General features: G+C 38.1%; 1 protein-coding gene across 1 annotated transcript in view; it reads right to left on the bottom strand.

The window, feature by feature from the left end:
• Window positions 1-16,026, bottom strand: part of SLC25A24 (solute carrier family 25 member 24) — a 33,911-nt gene extending 17,885 nt beyond the window's left edge. The window contains exons 1-4 of the mRNA XM_070939335.1: window positions 15,757-16,026; window positions 5,489-5,615; window positions 2,467-2,554; window positions 482-593 (exon numbers count right to left, since the gene is read on the bottom strand). Coding sequence (XP_070795436.1) covers window positions 482-593; window positions 2,467-2,554; window positions 5,489-5,615; window positions 15,757-15,939 — 510 coding nt within the window. The 5' untranslated portion in view covers window positions 15,940-16,026. The remainder of the gene's footprint in view (window positions 1-481; window positions 594-2,466; window positions 2,555-5,488; window positions 5,616-15,756) is intronic.
• Between the last annotated feature and the right edge of the window lie 3,290 nt (window positions 16,027-19,316).

Below are 19,316 nucleotides of genomic sequence, written 5' to 3'. Positions count from 1 at the left end.
GTCTGTTAAAAGTTTTCTTTTTAAATTGGGGAGGGGATTCAAGTTATTATTCTGGTGACTACCCTTGAAAAGTCCCTGCAGTTTTCTTGGCAACTTTTTGTAAACTGTTTGACATTGCCATCTTCCTAGGTCTAAGAGAAAGTGATTGACCCAAATTTATCCAGCTGGCCGTGATTAAGACAGGCCTAGAACTCATGGTCTCCCAGGTTTTAGCCTGGGATCTTAAACCACTATTCCAAACTGGTTTTCCATTTAAATCAACATTTAAAGTGGGGTATTTTATTTTTAAAAAGAGGCAAAGAGCAAGGTTTTCCATCAATTTCGGAGCAACAGTTTGTTTAGCTAGCTAAAGATTGTCAAGAATTTCAGTTTTAATTTAAAAAAAAACAGCTGCCAAGGATAATCATTGAATAAGCTAATGCACAAGATATTTAGATATAGTCCAGATCAGGACTGAGATAAAAATGGAAACCATACTCACTGTGGAATGTTTCCAATAACGGATGATTCCTTGAATGTCTGTAGCAGGATTAAAGAGAAAATGATCCCGCCATTCATTCCAGTCCACTGACATTGTCCCATCGGCGTCCATGCTAAAAATTCAACATGAAATAATTTCACAGCAGATTCTGCTAAGTTTTTTACTTAATCGTGTTCAAAGTACGTTACGCATGCATTCACATTCTAAATTCTTGTTCTATTTGCCAGTTTTTAATGTTAGATTAATGTGCAAAATACTTCAATGTGATATTTTATTTGGCTTTCAAAGGTTCTACAGAGCAAATCGTTATTATATATATTTTTTAATCGTCCTTATTGCTCTAAGGCAGGGATGTCAAACTCAAGGCCTGTGGGCCACATTCAGTCCGCAGGGTGCTTAGTTCTGTAGCCCGCAGGGATGCCCTGGAAACAGGGAAGGACCAGCCCACTGTGCCTCTGCCAGTGAAAACGGAGCTTGGGAGGGCCGCACTCCATTTTTGGCCATGACAGTCTCTTACCACTGCCAGCAAAAACAGCTCAGGGAGGGCACACACGCACTGTTTTTGATGGCATAGGGCTGCAGGAGGCTGTCATGGAGCCCGAAATGGAGCTCAGGAGCACGTTTTCACTGGCAGAGCGCTCAAGCCACCAGATTCCCCGGACTCGAATGACAGCAAGCTGGCCATGCCCAGCCAGGCCACGCCCACTCTGGCCCCCAAGGTCAAACACAACTCTGATGTGACCCTCAATGAAATCGAGTTTGACACCCCTGCTCTAAGGGAAGTTTCCTGTAAACATGTAAAAAATTCCATAAGCAAGAGTTTCTTGCGATGTACAAATATGAAGGTTAACAATTTATTAGAGGTAAAGAATGTTTCCAGAAGATGGGGGAAGAAAGATAGAAAAGAAACATTTCTTTTTGCTTTTCATCAATCTGAAAACTTGTTTCTGGAGAGGTCTGAACAATGATATAATGTTCCTGTTCAGTCTAAATAAGACTCTGAAGAGGAGCATTTTTGTTGAACTGTATGCTAAAATCCTAATATTTTTATTGCCACATGTTAGCAAGTATTATCAACTATGAATGTTCCATAAACGTTTAATAAGTGGGATGGGGAGGCTGAGTGAAGCATTAAAATCTTACTTAGTTTTGATTTATATAATGATTATTATGCAGTATGAAATAGTCATTATTGCTTGTAACTCTGTTTTATATGTAATACCTTGTATGAAAATAGCCAGACAGTGATTTATCTGGTTTATCATGATTCATATAAATCTTCTCCAAACCTAGCATATATATGATGTTTAAGTCATCTTTGAATTCCACACCTGGAATTCATGGATCTATGATGGATACATCCATTCATTTTCTTGGAAACAGGCTAAAAAAGCCTCCCAATCAGACCAAGAGTTAATTTACAGAATTATCCGCAATCATGGAATAATTCTAGGGGTAAAATGTACTTGCCTTTGCTACCGAATCGCAAATGTGAGCACACGCGCCTCCTCCACGCAAGCGCAGAGCCTTGTGTGCATGTGCAGAGGGTCAAAAACAGGACGTGATGACATCCAAGTGGGTGAGCGGAGCCTCCTACCGCTGGCCCTACCGGCTCGCGTGAGCCGGATAGATCAGCTAAATTTCACCACTGGATAATTCTGTAAATATTACCTCTGACCCATCCTTCCTTTTACCTTAAGCTAAAGAAGAGGGTTGTGTCTCACAGATCTAAAGAAGGAGGTTGTGTCTCAGATATCAGAAACACTTCCAAAATTTTTTCAAGCTTGTCAACAAGTTGTCTCAAGAAATCCTAGTCTATCCTTGGCTTCTTCCTCAAAGCAATGTCATTACTAATATAATAATTCAAAGCTAGCCTACTACAATGGAGTACTGTACTGAACACATCCAACATGTGATTTTATTTTTCAAGAGACATGCCTTCTCATGAGTCACTCCAATAACCAGGCATAATAATAGCTGCTGACCTTTGCAGAATCCTGCCTGCCTGCTTTTCAGAAACATCTATGCCCAATATCTTCAGGGACTGAACAATCTCTGAGGCTTCAATTACACCTTTAAAAAAAAAAGAAAAGAGTGAAAATAGCTATTCAACTTCCACCATTTCAGGTCAACTGATCCAGATTTAAGAATTCTGAATACTGGTGTGTATTATATTCAGTCACAAATGAAGTATCTGAGGATAAGTTCTTTTCACTTATGTAAGTACAATGCTCTTGTAATTGATATGCTGCACAACATAAAAACTTCCTTAATCATTAGCACATATATGATACAGTTTTGACACAAACTGGTTATAATTCCCAGAGATATTTTTCTACTTATTTATTACTCTGTTTCCCTGAAAAAAAGACATCCCCTGATAATAAGACCAATTGGGCTTTTGAGCGCATGCGCTAAAATAAGCCCCCCTCCCGAAAATAAGCCCTCCCTGAAAATATTTAAACACATGTGCAGCCGGTCCCCGCCATTTCCTCTAGCTAGGGTTAGGGAGAGAGCTGAAAATCAGGTAAGATGGCAAGAGGAGCCCCGTCTTGCTCCACGTGCCCCAAAATAATAAGACCTCCCCGAAAATAAGGCCAAGCACTTATTTCGGGGTTCAGAAATATATAAGACAGGGTCTTATTTTGGGGGAAACACGGGTATACTATTATCCATATATATCATTAATATTAAGGAATTAGGCACTCTCAGAGCAGTGTATATGGCTCACTTCTTCAACGTGCATTTGTTTTGCCAGATAATTTAATAGCCGTGTAAGGTATGTTCCATTGAATGAAGTGATCATGAACCACTCACTAGATGACATTCATGGCTGAGCAGTAATTTAAATCCATATCTATGTTGGATGGGCTTTAAGTGTTTGTAATTCAACACATTTAGAGAGCATTAGATTGAAGAACTCAGATAAGATTCTACAACTTAATACATTATAAAAACATTTTCAAAAGAAATATATTCTGTATTTAAACCCTGAAGCATCACAAGTGCTTAAAACTGTTGGTCCCACAAACCATGTTATTGTGAAATTTAAAGCAAACCTGGCACAATGTATGGTTACATGTGGAACAGAAGGAAGATTTGAACAGCTTTTCAATTACTGCTATTTATAACACTTCCCAAGCACTACAAATAATAGTGACTTTATTTCATTTATAAATGAAAAAAATTAATCTCCATTTTCTGGCCTTATTGTACTGCTTTTCTTCCAAGGATTTTAAATTTTAAATCAACACAGATGGCCCTCTCCCACCCCTATTTAGCCTTACAAATATACTCATGAATTCTTCTCATGTGAGGATTTCAGCCAGAATCTCTCCATTTCTAAGCTAATTTGAAATAACAAAACAACTAAAAAAGTAAGGAAAGGGGGAATCAGAATTTCTTTTCCCTGATGTTTATCAATTGAACAATACAAGTGATATGTGAGTGTGTGTGTTAAATCCCACTTTATAAACTCTGCCCCACTACATGCTGCTCAAATGCTAAAGAACAACTATAGCTTCCTTCACCAGCTGCTTCTAAACAATAGCACAGATGCTCTCATCAAAATAGAATAAATTTCTTCAGAAATATTCAGCACAGTATACAGCGTCCTACCCAATACTTAACAAATAGGGAGGACTTTCACAAAACCCTTCCTGGCTGTTAGTTCTGCTGTACAGTGAAGGCTGGGGTACCTTATTTTTCTGAGTATAAGATGCACCTTTTTCCCACAAAACAGAGGGTGAAAATCTGGGTGTGTCTTATACTCCGAATGTAGCCCTGCCCAGCCTCTCAAAAGCCTCTGAAACGGAGCTTCAGAAAAAAAAGCCTCAGAAACGAAGCTTCAGGAAAAAAAGCCTCCAAACAGAGCTTCAGAAAAAAAGCCTCAGAAACGAAGCTTCAGAAAAGAAGCCTCCAAACAGAGGCAGAAAAAGAAAAGAAGGCAGAAAAAGAAAAGAAGGCAGAAAAAGCCTCTTTTTCGGAGGCTTTCAGAGGCAGAAAAAAAAGTTTTTTCTGAAACAGAGTTTCAGAAGTTTCAGAGGCAGAAAAAAAACGTCTGAAACAGTGGTTTCAGAGGCTGAAAAAAAAGCAAGGCACAGAGCTCACAACCAATGAACCTGTACTAAAATTCACCTCTGTGAACAGCTCATTGGGGGTATTCCGGGAGGCCGATCCATCGCCAATCAGCTTTTTTCTTATTTTCCTCCCCAAAAACTAAGGTGCGTCTTATACTCAGGTGCATCTTTTACTCAGAAAAATATGGTAAATCCTTGTTGTAGAAAATAGTTTTCAGTAATACTGGTCCTTCTTTCTACAACTTTCTACAACTGTGATGCTGCCAAGAATAATTCAGGACTCTGTTGCTTGGAACAGAGTTCTTTTCAATTACAAATTCTGCTGCAACTTTAGTAGGATTAAGAATCTGGGTCCAATACATTAAAGCAAGCAAAGAAATCTGTTGTTCTCCAGCTGCTGCTGAACTTCAACTCCCAGCATCCCTTATCATCCAGTAGCTAGCTGGGGCTACTGGAAGTTTAGCAATATCAGGTTCCTGTACTGCCATTAATTATTTTAGCACAGCAAACATAATATTGTAGGCTTTTTTATATACAACAGACCTCTATTGGCTTTGCATTACAAATCTAAGTCATTATTCCTTCAAAGCCTCATAGCTGTAGCACTAACCTCATGATAGAAAACATCTTCAATTTTGAAGAGTTTGAGTGTTTTACTCTAAGCACTCATTTCTATATCAATAGATAACAACCTTAATTTGTATTCTTTATTTTTCTTGGCACTTTAAAAGATTTAAAGACCTCTTTAGTGAGTTATATAACATTTTCCTTAATAAATGAGAAGATATTAATGAATACCTACATTTTTTGAAATTATTTAACATTGGACAAATACACTGTCAACTCATAGTGGCAATTCTTTATTATTTACTTGTATTTAAATTTGCACTCTTAACATAGACAACTAATGCAGCAAATTGTATCCTACCATCATTATTTTTGTCCAGACTTTTAAATGCAAGTTTCATTTTCTTCTCATGGTCTTTAAGATAACGTGTAAATTCTTCAAAGTCCAGTCTTCCATCCTGATTAGTGTCACCAGCCCTGAAAATTTTCTGTTAAGAAAAATATATAGAAGATACATTATTAACGTTGTGTACAATTTCAAGTGGGTTCTCACTTTAGAGTTATTTCTGTAGACTATCAGTAACTAAAAACATACAAAATATCCAGGAAAGGTGAAAGAATGAGAAATGAAACAAATATTTTAGCAAAACTATATTAGATGAAGACTACAAATTCTTATCATTGAAATGGTTAAAAGTTGTATGGTAAATTGTTTCCATTGCAGCCCACCAGGAATTAGATATAGATGTTAACGCTATAAAATATTCTGATTGCCAAATATTATCAAAGGATTTACTCTGATGTCACTTTTTTTCAGTAGATATGGTTTCAATGTAATTCCCACACACCAAGACACATGGGGATATTAAGCATGAACTGATATATTGGATCAGTTCAAATATTTCTTTAGAATAGAATTAGAGATTCCATAGTCCTGCAAATGTTGTTCATGTGTGTCCCTTAAAATGTTGGGCTATTTAATGACAGAAATCAGACTCCAATAAAATCTGAAGAGCCATATTTCCTCTGCACTACATCCAGTTTTATTCTTTCCAACAGAGCAGGATGCTGAAAAGAAATTTATCTAAAGGGATTTAACACTGTCTGTCTGTTAGAAGGAGTTGGGCAGCTTCCCATAATGCTATCAACTCCTCCATTCTAAGCCAATCTCCTAATCACATGACCTAGAGTGGAGCGTATACAGCCCACCTGTGACTCTATTAGTCCTTCAAGGTAGTATAGGCAGGGAACCAAAACCATGAATACTATTATTATTTTTACTACAAAGTTACAGAAATACTGCAGAATCATGAATGTCTGAAAGCATGTTCTTTCTCCTACCTTTACTTTCCAGAAAACTAGGGAGAGTCCCTTCTAATGCACCTTCTCTATGCTCATCCTTCTTGTGGATGCAGGTGTCTCTTCTCAAACCATTATCTAAGGTTCAACTCTTCTTCCTGTCTCCCAAGGTTATTCAGATAGCCCATTATATTTTCCAAATACATCGATGTACAAACATATTGAGATATAATATTTATTGAGGGGAAAGCATAAACACAGACACACATATGTACATAAACATATATAGAGAAGAATCCCATTACTTCATTTCACAGAAGAAAATGCACCTCCTAAGGTCACTGATGATAAAGAAAAGCAATCAATAGCATTCTTTATGGTTTTTCTAACTTGTTATTTCCTAAAAATGGCCAGGTATATTCCTTTGGGAACACACAAGGAGAGTATGAGCACAATTAGATACAGATTAGATTAGATAATCTTTTTTACAGTGATGATCAGTCAATTTCACAGGATTCCACTGTACAGTAAAGAAGTTGACCTTGATAGAGATATGTAAGCTCTGTTACTAAAGCAACGAGGGGTGAAATACATCTTATGGACAGAAAATATTCAGAAGCAGTTCAGAAAGACACCTCCCTACTTCATAGGAGTATAAGAAGAAGAAAAAAGAAGGTACATCACAATCAGACTTGCAAGGTTCTGCTATTATAGTAATTCTCAGTAAAAGTAGTTTTATGGAATTGATTTCTTGATCTATCTGGTGAGGCTGATACTGCCTCTACTCAGATTTTGCTTTTTAAAGCCCTTCCATTACTTAGACTACATGAAGAACCATCTGCCTCTATTTATGTTTCACTATTCATGTTTCACCAGTGATCTTGGCTCAAGCGGAGGGCAGCCGTTTTATGACTGGGCAGCTGAGGGACACAATACGGGACCATGTAACAGAGATGAGTAGGACTTAGTGTTCTCAAGGTATTTAGAGAGCTTCTTATTTTTATACATCATGATATAACTTATCTTAAGATGCTTATCTTAAAGTTGCAAGAAACCATGCCATCATTTTTCAAGATTCATGATCCGAGGAGGATTGCCCACTCCTGATAAACAAGAAATGGGCTTCGTGTTCTTCAATGCTCCTCTCAAATTATTTCTTTTGGGAGGCTTGCAGAGTTGCTGTCATTTCAGCACCAGTAAGAGATGTTTTTATTGCTTCAAACCTAGTTTGGTTTTGCTTTTTCATGGTTTTGAAACATGCTTTTCATCTATTATTCAATCTTCCACAACCTAATGCCCTCCAAATTTTGGTGACTAACACTCCTAAAAGACTCAACCATTTGCCATGCTGGCTGAGAATTGGGACTTGGTCTAAATTTACTCGGAGATTAACAAGATGCATTTTTATGGGCTTTTGCTTTAATATTATCCATCAGTCAAGAAATTAATTTGAATGATGATATATATTTCCATAAAATAAATTAAATAGCCTCATGCTTCTCTGATTATCCTCTCATTCATTACTTAAGAGTTACACTCTCCTTGTATATATGTCTTCTATTTAACTATTTTGGCTAAGCCATTATTTTACATGCACTTAAATACATCAGGAACAACATCTTGGTGTAATATTTTCAAGATGTAGTCCTTCACAAGTATAATTCCAATAATATTTTGATGGATCTAGCTATGTTGAGGGATACAATATTTAACTGTGGTCTGTTATTTTTGCCCTGCAGCTTTCTATCTATCAGCAACACTGTCATTACATTTTTAGAGGTGCGATAAGTAAGGAGTTGTGTCTTCACATGCAAGACAAAAAAGCAGGCAAAAAGCAACACAAAGTTGAAGTGGCCTGTCTTAACAGCATCTGAACATTCTTCACCTCTGGCTATCTGGCACATTACCTCTCTTCAAAGCTTGCCAAACCAGCTTTGCCCAACCTGCTATTCTACAGATGAGGTGGAGAATATCTCCCCAATACCCAGCCAATATAGGTAGTCCTCCACATACAATCACAATTGAGCCCAAAATGTATGTTGCTAAATGAGAAATTTGTTTCATGAACTTTGCCCCATTTTACAACCTTTCTTGCCACATCTGTTAAGTGAATCACTGCAGTTAAGTGAATCTTGCTTCCCCACTGACTTTACCTGTCAGAAGGTCACAAAAGGGGATTGCGTGACCCCAGGACAATGCAACCTTCATAAATATGAGTCACTTGCCAAGCATCTGAATTTTGATCATGTGTACCTTAAGGATGCTGCAACGGTCGTAAATGTGAAAACGGTCATTAAATCCTTTTTTTCAGTGCTGTTGTAACTTTAAACAGTCACTAAATAAACTGTTCTACCTGTTTCAGTTTATGATCCAATAGGTCCTGAGCCTGTCTGCAATATAAGCAGGCAATGGGAGCAGCTGGTACTTTAAAAAGGCAATGCCTACAAAACCTAATGAAAGTTCCAGCTTTTATTCTTAAAAGGGCAGGATAGATATTTATCAAAGTTTAGCCTTATGCAAAGCAGTATGTAAACGAACACCAACAAAAAACGCTTTTAAATTAAGTATCAAGGAATTCAAAATTTATCTGACAACAAGCTCAGATCCAAAAGATTTGAGACCTGTGAATATATTAGATTTATACAAAATGTCATAAATATTTTATTTATTTATTTATTTAGGAATTTTATATTTCTGCCTATTCGCACATGGCAACTCAAGACGGCTTACAACGACATAAAAACACAATATAAAAGAAATAAACTGAAAAATAATAAACTGAAAAATAATAAAATATAGTAGCATCTGTGTTTATTAATTAAAATGTTTCTGAACATTCGGCTTTGCTGCTACCAGGATGGTATTCTTAAATACAATTTAATTAAACTAAGTAATATATATAGTAAAATATTAAGTGTGCCAAGTGCAGTGGCTTAAATAGCTCATCCATTATTACTGTAATGTTACTGTATCAGTAACATATAAAGGGTGTAACTAAACTAAAACTAAACTTATTTAATATTATATAATGTAAACATCCTAAAATAGCATGCACTGAATTTCCGTCTTCAAAAATGTGACAGTTTAGTTATGTCAAAGAATCAAACCCAGCTATTTTTTACTTACCTGATCAGTTCAATAATTATCCTAATAAATGTTAATACTAATATTAATGGAATATGTGCCACTGATGTATTAGTTGCACTATATCTGGACTGCAAAAGTCTATCAAATCCTACATGGGAGCCAAATTTACAGTCTTCTGTATGTCTTTGCTCCCATCAAATAAATGTGCCAATTTCTGCTCCCGAAATAAGTATTCCATTCTATCCTAGTTCTATTTTTCAAATAACTGTAATGAACGAAATACCAGAAGCAGATTGAGACTGAAACAAACAAAACATTCATTAGAAAGTTACTGATTCAAATTCCATTATAATCAGTTGTGAATTCAAATTCTAGTTCAGCATGCTATCTAAATCACCACTACATTCATCTCGTTAACTGACCTGGAGGTCCTTTGCTATTCCTGATAGGGAAGCATTGCAAAATTCTGCTAGAAAATAATTCTTGCAATTTATCTATGTATGAACTGCAGAGATAGCTTGGTGAAGGATTGCAGAACACAACAGGTTTGGTTAAATTACTATAGAAAGTTCAGAAAGATCAGATTGCTGTGGATATCGAACGTATTCTGGTTCATGCTAGTTCACATACCAACTCTACCAGAATATGTAAATAAGTATTCCATCATTTTATCATTGTCCTATATCAGTGATAGCTAACCTTTTCCGGACCGAGTGCCCAGAGCAGTGCACGTTCACAGGAATGTGCATGCGTGCGCCTGAACCCCCAAAATGCAATGTATGCATGGCCCCCATGTATGTGCCCTGCCCCTCCATGCATGCACACGTGCCCCCTGCATGCCCCCCTACGCATGCGCGGCATAGACTCCAAGACCAGCTGGCCGGCGGGAGGCATGTGCACATGTGCAGCAGAGCTGAACTGGGGCGACGACTCGCATGCCACCTCTGGCATGCCTGTCATAGGTTCGCCATCACCATCCTATACGGTTCTTTGAACTGCATTCTGTGGGTTTGATTAAACCAAGCATATTGTATGAATCTGAGGCAGTTGTCATTTCCAGGTAGCACAAAAGCAGAAGATGGAACCACCCAGGTGATTTCAAATTCTGGTTCACGCTAAATGTACATAGTGATGGTTCATTTAGTCTATTTATAGAGCAAGCTGCAACTCTGGGCAGCTACTGATGGATTAAAGTGAATGCTGAACAATATACTGAACAATGTCATGACACAACTGAGGCCAACCCATAAACATTTCATATCAAGGCATTTCAGACTGACTCACACCCCAGCCCAGTGTCCTTGGGAAAAGTCCCTTCTTCAAAGCCAGTAGAATTAGGGCAATCCTAATCTCAGGGCATGAACTCTTCCATAGGACAGTAGCCGGGATAGAGAAGACATGCTTTCTGGGTCCCACCAAATGTCACTGTCATACAGAACCTTCTTGGATTTCTTGTTCTTTGATGACATGTTTAGCCTTAGAAAAACCACAGACAATATTTAAACTGCCGCATACAATGCTTTAAATCACATTAAGCAAATATTCTACTAACTTGTCCTTAATATCCAGGGACAACTGTATAAACAAACCATCAATGTTAAAAATAAACATATATTTGCTTCTTTATTATATTTTTATTAGACATCACTTGGATTTATGCCTCAAGTGGCAAAATGCTCAGGTAGGACCATTACTGATTCTGTTATTTCTGTAAGTAGGCTACTAAAAATTATTAATTCATATTTTCTCTTGGAAACTTTCTAACACAAAATGTTCCTTTCTCATGTGTTTGTAATCTACTCAACCTATATACCACTTCATATATCTCATTGTTTTAGTGTACTTGAGATTAGACATGCAAATGTAAAGTACACATATCACAAAGAAGTTTCCAAACACATTCATCATGCCAATCTATTTATGAATCATCTTTCATGATTCATTAAACTGTCTTTAGACTGAACTTTGTACTGAAGCTCATCATCGATTGAACAGATCTGTCTCTATGTAATATGTTAAAACTCTTATAACAGGCATCTAGAAGACCTCATGAAACTGTTAAAGTTCACTTCATTCTTATGATTTCAGAAACAAGACCAAGAGCATTACGAAAGATGACAAGAACAGAAGAAAGAGGAAACAAGCAAAACTGATAACATGTATTCTGCTCCAAAACAATAAACAATAAATCAACTCAAGAGTGTAATAAAATTGTACTGTATGTATATTTTTTCCTACAAGTTGCCAGGAGAAAAAGGGAAAGGAGATGACTGGTGGAATATTTTTGACAGAGATTTATATTTCCTGCAATAGCTTAGGTTTAAAATATTTTACCATGCTTCTTCTGTTTATAAAATAGCTTATAATGATAAAAATGTACAGGGAGCAATATAAATTGAAATATTTTAATTTTGTACTTTCTGCCCCAATCCATTTGGGATTATAAATAGATTATGAGAGGCTGGTCTAATATAGGTATTCAATGGCACTGAAAAATGTGACTTATGACCATTTCTTGCACTTACCACAGTTGCAATGTTCTCACAGAGTCAGAAAAGCAAAATTCGAGCACTTGGCAACCAGCATTTACTTATGACCGTTGCAGCATCCTGGTCAGAATTTGTGATCTTCCCAGGAACAAGCAAGCCAATGCAGAAAGTTGGAATTGCTTAATATGTGATTTGCTTAATAACCATGGCAAAAAGATATAAAACCAGGTGTGACTCACTTAACAACTGCATCCCTTAGCAACAGAACTCCTGGTTCCAATTGTGATCATAAATTGAGGACTACTTGTTCCCCAAGGGAACAGAAAATATATTGTAAGTGCTCTTTATATGTACTCCTCAGAACGAATTGAATTCTACCTACATATCGATGCTCCTCAACTTCTACCCATTTGTTTAGTGACCATTCGAAGTTACAACAGCACTGAAACGTGACTTATGGCCAGTTTTCACACTTACAACCATTGCAGCATCGCCGTGGTCATGCGATCAAAATTTGGGCACTTGGAAACTGGCATGTAATTATGACAGCTGCACTGTCCTGCGGTCATGTGATCACCATTTGTAACCTTCCCAGCCAACTTCCGACAAGCAAAGTCAATGGGGGAAGAGATTCACTGAACAACTGCAGTTCTCCACTTAACAATTTTGGCAAAAAAAAAGCTCATAAAATGAGGAAAAAGTCACTGAACAACTGCTTTGCTTAACAACAGAAATTTTGGGATCAAGTGTGGCCATAAGTTGAGAACTACCTATATACGCTTTTGGCACCAAAAATGGGTGGGTCGATCTCTTGGATCTAGTTTTTTAAAAAACATGGTTCAAACCTGAAGTCCGACCGTCCTGTTTTCAAATTTTCTTAAGCATACTTAGATACATTGACTATTCTAGCATGACACACTTATCCATGATTAACTGAGCTATCATTCCCTTCCCTTCCTAGGTTTACTGAGCAATGAATCATACAGGCTGGATGGACATCTCATGGTAGACAAAAAAGAATTTCAGGAATTGTGGATCAGCATTATACATATCCAACCCATGCACTCTTTTATAGTTCAGGTTATGGAAACCCAAAAAACTGGGTTAATTGAATGAATTAGGGCCATGGGTGAAGGTACTATGCTAGCTTTAGTATAAGGAATCCAACTTGAGTAGATGTGATCTTGAAAATTCTGCTGTCGTCCTCTACAAAGATCTTATGTTGCCACCTCTATGTGGGGACCCTTTGCTATGTTCAGTTACAAGGTGAACCGGTTTCATGATCAAACCTGCTAAATTGCCCAGGTCCCAACATACAGCTTATCTTTCATCATAAATATTTTTATTTGACTAAAATATGTGTTATTTTTTTAAAAAAGAATCAGTCTCAAAGCAACTTCCTGGAAATCCTGTTCCTCATATTCCTATGCTCTTTGCACATTGTGATCAATCTAGCAGCCTTTTTTTTTTCATTTTGTCCTTCCTTTTTCTGAATAAATATCTTCTAACTGCGTGTACCTTCTCTGTTGTTTCTAGTTTTCTCCTGGCATATTTCAAAGCATTTTCTTCCTTACAATTTTAAGTAATCAGAAATCTCTGATTTCTCTCCTTTCTATTCAGCAAACTGAACCCACATCAAAATGATTATGATTATGTCACAATGCAAACTTTGCCCTTACATGCTTGTGTCTTGACAACCAACAAAAGGGGAAGTTCCCTTTGTTTTATGTGGATTTACAATTATGTAAACAATCATTTTTATGCAAGAATTCACTTTATGTGACAAAAATATTGTGTTATTTGGGCCACCATAGTCAATTTGCTTTAGAAATCTGAGAACCGGCCAAGACATCATCCCGCTAAAATTACTTGAACATTTTCACATCAAATATCATTTCTTCCCTCACTCAGACATTTACCATTGGGTCATGTAGCTGCTCTAGTTATATGTCCTGTCTCCATGCCAGAAATAGCTACTACTCTTACTAAGAGTTCAAAATCATCATCTTGTTCAAAACAAAAAGATATAAAATTGAATAAATTAGGTTAAGCTATTGTAAAACCACCAGTCTTAGGACAAACTTTTAATGTCGGCAAATCTGTACAGCACAACACAGCAAAGAATAATAAAGTTCATGGTGCCACAACATATTCTACCTCCTTCTCTGCCATGGTAACTGTGCATCTTAGAAATCCAGCTGTAGACAAAATTGAGAAAGACAGATAATGCTTTCACTGTACAGAGGACATGAGACAAGAAAAGAAAAACTGCTTGAGTAACATTTTGCTTAAGGCTCTACAAATGTACAGGTAGTCCTTGTATAGCCATTGTCTCATTTAGCGATCCTTTGCACTTATGATGGTAATAAAAAAGTAACCAATCCTCACATTTATAACATTTTCAGGTCTATAAAGCTGAAGTAAGATTGTAAACACAATTGCAGTTTCATGACCAAGCTGCCAGTGCAAATTGTGGTCACTAAGTGAGGATTACCTGTACGAGCCCGTTTGTCAATGTATTTGGGTTACATACCCTGCAACCCATTTTCCACTAGTTCAGTGTCTTGCTTTATGCAAATTCACTTTATGTCAGGTTTTCAGGAAATGTATTCTTAGCATGAAATGAGTGAATTCCATATGGAAGTCACAATTTTTGTGTCATGCTGTACAAATCCATCCAATTTTCAGGCTTATTCTTCTTTATGGAATTCATCTATCATTGCTCAGCTATCACGTGTGATGAAAGCCCCATCTCTTTGGACAAAGTGATATTATTTCTTCCACATTTGTGCAGATAGATACGTTTGGTACCAAACCCCAAAATGATAAATTGTCTATAATGATAAATTGTCTATCATTTCTACCATAGCAGTTCCACAGTTGGCAACATAGCACTTAGTGCTTAGATGCTATGGCTAATCTTCAGTGTGTGGTTATTATATCTCATCTCTCATTTACTGTAAGGACACTGATCAAATAAAACTTTATTGAATTATAATCTATGAACAGATGGTACAGTTATGATAAATTGCCTCCCTTTACAGCTATACTCCAAGAATAGATTGCATCGCCTATGGTAAATTGCTTCTTCTTAAAGAAACACATCTAGAAAACTCCTTCAAGAGCTATTCAGTTTGTCACAAATTCAGAATAATTGTTGAGGTTATCACACGAAGTCTACCATCAAATTTTTAAAATTTTTAAAAAATTTATAAATACTGGTTATTTTCTTTTCCTTGGCCATCTAAGCTTTCCTGTCATTCACCCACCCCACTTTTCTTGCAGTTGTCTTATTTTTCCTGTTCCCTCTTTTTAAGAGTGAGGAACCATTCACATTTTACTGAACAAACCACAGGAACAAATCAGCTGTCCTCACAACCTGAATCAAATTCCCTGTGAATGGGAATTGTCTGTAACTTTTACAGCAAAGAGCCACCTGAGGGCATAAAATACTGTATAAGGAAATAAATCTAAAGGAAAAGCATGGCCACCCTCAATGAATAATACAACTCTTTAAAATCTCCAGGTGGAATGAATGGGGACGAGTGGAAGGAAGGCTGGCCTCGTGCTCTTTTCTTATAGAAGCCAAAACTATTTTTTTAAAAAATCTTGTATTGAGATAAGTGAAGGTTTACAAACCAGCCTTCGGGTTTCTAAGACTCTCCTTTATGAGGGGTCCGGATCCAGAAATAAGAGTTACTCCCGTGCTTCTTTTCTCTCCTTCTCTTAAACAAGCCTTATGCCTTGCACCCACCTTCTCCGCGTCGTCTCCCAGAGGGATGCCCAACTCCTTAAGGCCACTTTGTAGCTCAGCAATGTCCACTCGACCATCCTGGTTGCGATCTAGTTTCTTGAAGAGGTTTTCGTACCTCGACTTACTTTCGGGCGCTTCACAGGCGGCCTCCGGGAACACAAAACCTCCCAGAATACGGAGCATTGTGCAGTCTTAGGAAAGGGGGATAAATAAGCAGGAAGAGAGCCAAAACACGATCCACGCAAGGGCCGATCGTAAAAAAAAAATCAATCTAAAGGCCCCGCGCTATAGCCAAGTTTTTTTTTTAAAAAAAAAAAAAACCGTTGGCTTTTTGCAGCTTTTGGGAGGAGCCATGCAACGTTTAACAAAGACGACGGGCGAGAGGCAACACCCCAAGAAGGAGCAGGAAGGGGAAGAGCTGGTTTCTCCTCACTGGATTCTCCGGGTTTGCTCACCCACGGCATAGGAGGGGCTTGGTTCCTTTGGCCTCCTCCCTACGTACATAAGGGAGCAGAGTTTGCAGGAAAGCAAATTGCGCAGTCGTGGGGTAGCCAACTTTAGCCAGGGAAGCCCGCTACAATCTTTACTGTAGTATTTGCAACTGTAGACAAAAACAGGGCGCGCCACTTTGTGTCTCTCTCTCTCTCTCGAACCTGTGGAGCGATCGCGTAGAGGTAAATCCCAGGGGATCTCCGAGGCGAGATGCCGCAACGGTGGCATCTTAAAAGGGGCTCGCTATGGAGACGCGGGTCCAATTAGAGTCACATGGAAACGATCGCTTTAAAACGAGCGCGGCTTCCAATTAGACAGAGCTTGCTTCGCCATTGTGCAAAAGGCTGAATCTTTTTTGACGTTTGGCTTCCGCTGAGTTTTGAGGTCTGGGATTTGGAACATTTGCGCGTTTTTAGGAAGTCTAAGATGACGTTGGCTGGATCGCTGTATAATGTATTTATGAGCCTTCCTCGTCCCCGCATTTGTTGGATTGCGACCGAGCTTGCTTATCGAGGATAACAGAAGCTGCCCAGGTATCCGCAGGGCAGGGTCAAACAAGGCAAGATAGTGACCGCGGCGGGGCGAACGAAGCTCCGCCTGTTGTTTGTCTCTTTTTTTGGCCATACCCTGCGGACACTATTGCGTAGCCCAGAACATCTGGAGATCCGAGATTAAGAAAGGCTGCGTGGCAGGCAGATATGTAACATGCTGAAACTAGTCCCGTTGAATTTTATTTGTTGTGAACGGCTGTTTTCAATAATAGAAGGAGTAATCCTATTGGAATCTTTAACAGAAGAGGTTCTTTAACTATGATTAAAAGTGGCCTGATAGTAAAGTGACCGAAGGGTACAGAGAGAGCCCAAAAATGCACAAAGTTTTATCAATCCTTCCATAAATACCTTCACGTGTGTTACGCACATACAAGTATCATAGCTATCTCTTTACCTACATTTTGGGAGTAAAATGGTTACCAAACCATTTTTGTGTTTGGGTGGTAACCAAAAGGTTTTGGTTACCACCTTTAAAGCGCTCCTTGGCACAGGACCTAGTTATCTTTGAGACTGCCTGCTGCTACCAATGACCTCCCATCGACCTGTGCGCTCCCACAGAGAGGGCCTCCTCCGGGTGCCATCAGCCAAACAATGTAGGCTGGTGACCCCCAGGGGGAGGGCCTTCTCTGTGGGGGCACCTACCCTCTGGAATCAGCTGCCCCCAGAGATAAAGAGAATCCAAGACCTCGGTGCCTTCCGCCGCGCCCTTAAAACTTTCTTTTTCCAGCAAGCTGGGCTGGCTTTAAAAAAAATTTTTTTTTAATGTTTTTTAATTGGTTTGTCACTTTAAATTATGGGGCCAAATAGATATATATTCTTTTAATTGTTTTTAATGTTTGCATTTTATGTTTCTTATTTGTGGCTGTACACCGCCCTGAGTCCTTTGGGAGAAGGGCGGTATATAAATTCGAAATAAAAAAAAAACTGCTTGAAAAGGGGATTGAGCAGAACACTCCTTATCACAGCTATCACCGCAAATCCAATGACAACTAAGGATCAAGGAGCATCTGCTCATTCAAGAGGAGTGAGATCCCATCCAGCACACCCTGAACTCCAGCTTTCTACATACCAACAGCACCTGTGCTTTGTATGGATTTAAGTTTAGCTTGTTTTCTTATAGCAGAACTAAAGCAATTCATAGCTCTAAACAAATTGATAACCAAAGATTGTATTAATATCTATAAAATATTCATACTATACATGGTCATATAGAAAGGTAAGGAGACGCTGACACCCTGACATCCCACAGGAAAATTAAACAAATTAATATAAATGCTGTTTTCTTAAAAGTTCATCTCTTATTGCTCTTTCCTCTCTGAATCTATTAATAAGCTAGAGTTTCCTAGGAAACGATGATGCCTTTTATACTACCTTTCATTTTTATTGGCATATATTGGTCAACTCAAGGCAGGAAACATATCTAATACTTTTGCCTCTTATTTTCCCCACAACAACCCTGTGAGGGAGGGTTGGGCCAGGAATGTGATTAGCTGAAACTCCCTCTTTTATATTTATTTTTATCGTATGTATCGTATTTATACAACTTATTTTAATTTTATATTGATTTGTAGTAACAATTATATTGTTCAGTTTCTTTTCCTTTTTCCTATCCTTGGCTTTTTCTTTTTCTTTTCTAACTGTGTAATCTTTGGGTGAAAAACCAGCAAGCAGAAAAGCTCTATTTAAAAACCAGGAACCCCAGAGAAACCCCTGGATCTATTACTCCTATGGATCTGTTCGTTTTGTATCATGCCTTAACAGAGTGGTTTAAAGACTGTCAAGATTCAAGAGTGACCCTCAGCCACAAAAAAAAGTTGCCCAGCTCTGCTCTAAAGGAAAGCAGAGAAAATCAAAGAAGGGGATCCTCATTTGAGATGGAATGTTGGCTGACTGATAAAAGGAAGATGGAAACCAAAGGAGGAGGAATAGAATGAAAATTCCTTGGGGGTGGGGGGGAGAGATGGTTATCTGGAACTCTGAAAAGAAATATCTGCACTGCAGATGGTGGTGTTTTTTTGTTTTTGGTTTTTTTTGGCAAGTTCTAGTTTTTTGCAGGTTCAAGTTTGGTCAGGGAATTCTGGCTGGCAGAAGAACCTTTTATGCTGCGACTCCTGCTCCCTGGAATATCTTATCCCCTGAGGTGAGATTGGTTCCCAGTTCCCACTCTTCGGACTTTCTGCAAAAGCCTAAAAGACCTGGTTCTGCCGCTTGGTTTAGAATATTACACTGAAGGATCAATAGCTGAAACCACCTCCCCCTCCATACATTCTACGCTCTCCCTTCTCATCTTTTAATCATAACCCATATTTTATTGTATCTAAATATACTGTCTTTTTCAAACTATAAGACACACCTAAATTTAGAAGAGGAAAATAACAAAAAAAAAAGGTTTTTGGCCTCCCTTTTTTCAGGCCTTTTCCAGACTTTTTTCGGCCTGTTTCCGGGGCTTTTTTCAGCCTATTTTCAAGGCTTTTTTCGGCCCATTTTCAAGGCTTTTTATGGCTCATTTTTGTGGCT

Source organism: Pituophis catenifer, unplaced genomic scaffold, assembly GCF_029215685.1.
Source record: "Pituophis catenifer annectens isolate HBS135680 unplaced genomic scaffold, rPitCat1.0.hap2 SCAF_3, whole genome shotgun sequence".
NCBI classification, from domain to species: Eukaryota; Metazoa; Chordata; class Lepidosauria; order Squamata; family Colubridae; genus Pituophis; species Pituophis catenifer.
This window is presented reverse-complemented; position numbering and strand designations above follow the sequence as displayed.